The sequence below is a fragment of the Penaeus chinensis genome, chromosome 22, assembly GCF_019202785.1.
Source record: "Penaeus chinensis breed Huanghai No. 1 chromosome 22, ASM1920278v2, whole genome shotgun sequence".
Classification (NCBI taxonomy): Eukaryota; Metazoa; Arthropoda; class Malacostraca; order Decapoda; family Penaeidae; genus Penaeus; species Penaeus chinensis.
Window position 1 is genome coordinate 26,605,896 of NC_061840.1, and position 2,500 is coordinate 26,608,395.

The 2,500-nt window shown below is 36.7% G+C and overlaps 1 protein-coding gene across 1 annotated transcript in view; it reads left to right on the forward strand.

Moving 5' to 3' along the window:
* LOC125037007 (calcitonin gene-related peptide type 1 receptor-like) overlaps positions 1 to 2,500 on the forward strand; it is a 139,072-nt gene that overhangs the window by 86,744 nt on the left and 49,828 nt on the right. The window contains 1 exon segment of the mRNA XM_047629969.1: positions 1,374 to 1,928. Coding sequence (XP_047485925.1) covers positions 1,374 to 1,928 — 555 coding nt within the window.

Genomic DNA, 2,500 nt, shown 5'->3' on the forward strand with positions numbered 1-2,500 from the left:
CTTTTCCGACTCTCTCCTTCTCCCTCCTCTCTTCCCTCCTTTCTCCGACTCTCTCCTTCTCCCTGCCATTCGCAATAAGCCTCCTGTTTCCCTTCCCGCTCAGGGCCTTGATTCCCTTATGATCGTCTCAGGGAATCATCAGGAGGCCGAGCTGAGTCCAAGAGACGGAAGACGGAAGATTTTTTTCTCTCTCTCTCTCTCTCTCTCTCTCTCTCTCTCTCTCTCTCTCTCTCTCTCTCTCTCTCTCTCTCTCTCTCTCTCTCTCTCTCTCTCTCTCTCTCTTTTTCTTTCTTTCTCTCTTGGTGATTTTTTTTTCTTTCTTTTTTTTTCTTCTTTCTTGAGTTTCTTCCGTTTCGTCTTCGTGTTTTTCGTTTTTTTATAGAATTTCTTTCTTTCTTTCTTGGTGATTTTGTTCAGTTTTTTTATTGATTTTCTTTTTTTCTTTTTGGTCTTTGGCTGTTTAATTGTTTGTTTGTTTTTTCCTTTTTTGGGGGGGTATTTTTTCATTTTTTTTCTTTTCATTTTTCCTTTTTTGTCAGTTTTCTTCATTTTTGTCTTTGTCTTTATGATCAGGATCCCAAGCTGAGGTTATTGAGTCGCCGGAAGCTTTTTTTTTTTTTTTTTTTTTCTTTGTTTTCGTTTTTTCTATTTTTTCTTTTTTTTTCTTGAGCGGCTTTTTGGAATTTCTTTTTCTTTCTTTCTTTCTTTCTTTATTGGGTATTTTTTTTTCTCGTTGTGTTGATTCTTTTTCCTTTTTTATTTTCTATTTTGTCAGTTTTTCTTTTATTTCTTTTTATCTTTTTTTTTTTTTTTTTGTCTTTTTAAATCCATTTTTCTTCTCTATTTTTTGCTTTTCTTTTTGAATCACTGAGACTTTCTCTCCGAAGCTTTTTTTTTTATTTATTCTTTTTCTTTCTCTCTTTCTTTCTTGGGATTTTTTCTTTTTCTCTTTTTTGTTTTGTTTTGTTTTGTTGATAAGTTTGTTTGTTTTTGTTTGTTTGTTCTATTTTTTTCTTCTTTTTGTCTGTTTTCTTTTGTTTCTTTGTTTCTTTTGATATTTGTTTTATATATATATAGTTTTTTTTTTTGTTTATTTTGGTCTTTTTGTATGTTTTTCCTCTCTCCTTTTTGTCAGTTTTCTTCCTTTTTTTCTTCATCTTTTCTTTCCTTTTTTGTTTTTTGTTTTTTGCCTTTTGGTACGATTCTTCTCTTTCTCTTTATATCCACTTTTAACCTTTTTATTTTCTTATTGATCATTTTTCATTTACTTTTTTTTTATTATCTTATTTTCCTTTTTTTCTTTTCTTTTCTTTCTCTCTCTACATCCATTCTTCTCCTTTTCTCTAATTATTTCCCTTTTCTTTTCTCCTCAGGTGTTCCTCGTCTCGCCACCATGTCACGCTCGAGAGAAGCGAGTGTCGTCCCCACCGTCCAGAAGCAACGACTTGAAGGACGACCTCGACTTCGACTCGGCAGATCGTGGGTCCTCGAGGATCTTCATCGAGGACGACCCTTGTCCTCTCCTCGAGGATCAGAGGGAAGGCGAGGAGAAGGAGGACGATAAATGCCGAGGTTTCCTTCGAGGACGACCTCGAGCCACGGCGGCCTCGACCTCTAGTGACGACGACCTCCCCCTCGAGAACCAGGTCGTCGGAGGTCACAGCGCGAGGGTCGGCAGCTCGCCTTCCTTCGAGGATATCGGAGGTCAAAGGTCACAGGTCAAGAAGAGTAGGAGGAGAGGGAGAGACACCGATGATGAAAGAGGAAGAAGTGAAGGAGAAGAAGAGAGAGAGGAGATAAACGAGAGAATGGAATTAATTGCAAAGGACGTCGCGGAGGAAACCGAGCGTGGCCTTAGTGAGAACCTGAGGGTCACACGCAGCGAGCTTGACCTTGAAGAAGAAGGTCAGAAGCTGTGCAGGTCGAGGGTGAGTGATTCCAAGCCTGAGATTAAATTCCTGAATGTCAAGGTTCATAAAAAAACAAAAAAACACTCGCTATTTCACACGATCAGTTTTGTAAATAATCTTCATTTTTCTCATATGAAAATAAATGCGACACGAACATAATTAACGAATACATTGCACGCTCCTGGCTCATTTACAAATCAATAAATGCAGGAAGGGAACAGACATTAACTTCACCAAATGACACGATTTAGTCAATAAAGGGTTGACTTCTCGCAAATTGTATTTAATTTGTTTTGTCTTTTGTCTTTTCCCTCCCCCTTTTTTTAAGCTTTCACGTTTCTCTAGAAATCTAATTGGTAATTCGAATTAATTCCAGGAATCTAGTTGGTTACTATTTTTCTGAGATTTACGAGATTTTTTTTAATTATCTCTATTATTTTGTTGTTTTACAGCGTCTAATTTATTACAGTTCAAATAATCCATTACAACCAAAATATCTCTACCGACTAATATCTACCAGAAGATTTACCACAGTCAACCAAATTAATACATTGTCATATCTCTATCTGTTTCCTGAATGCCTACCACAA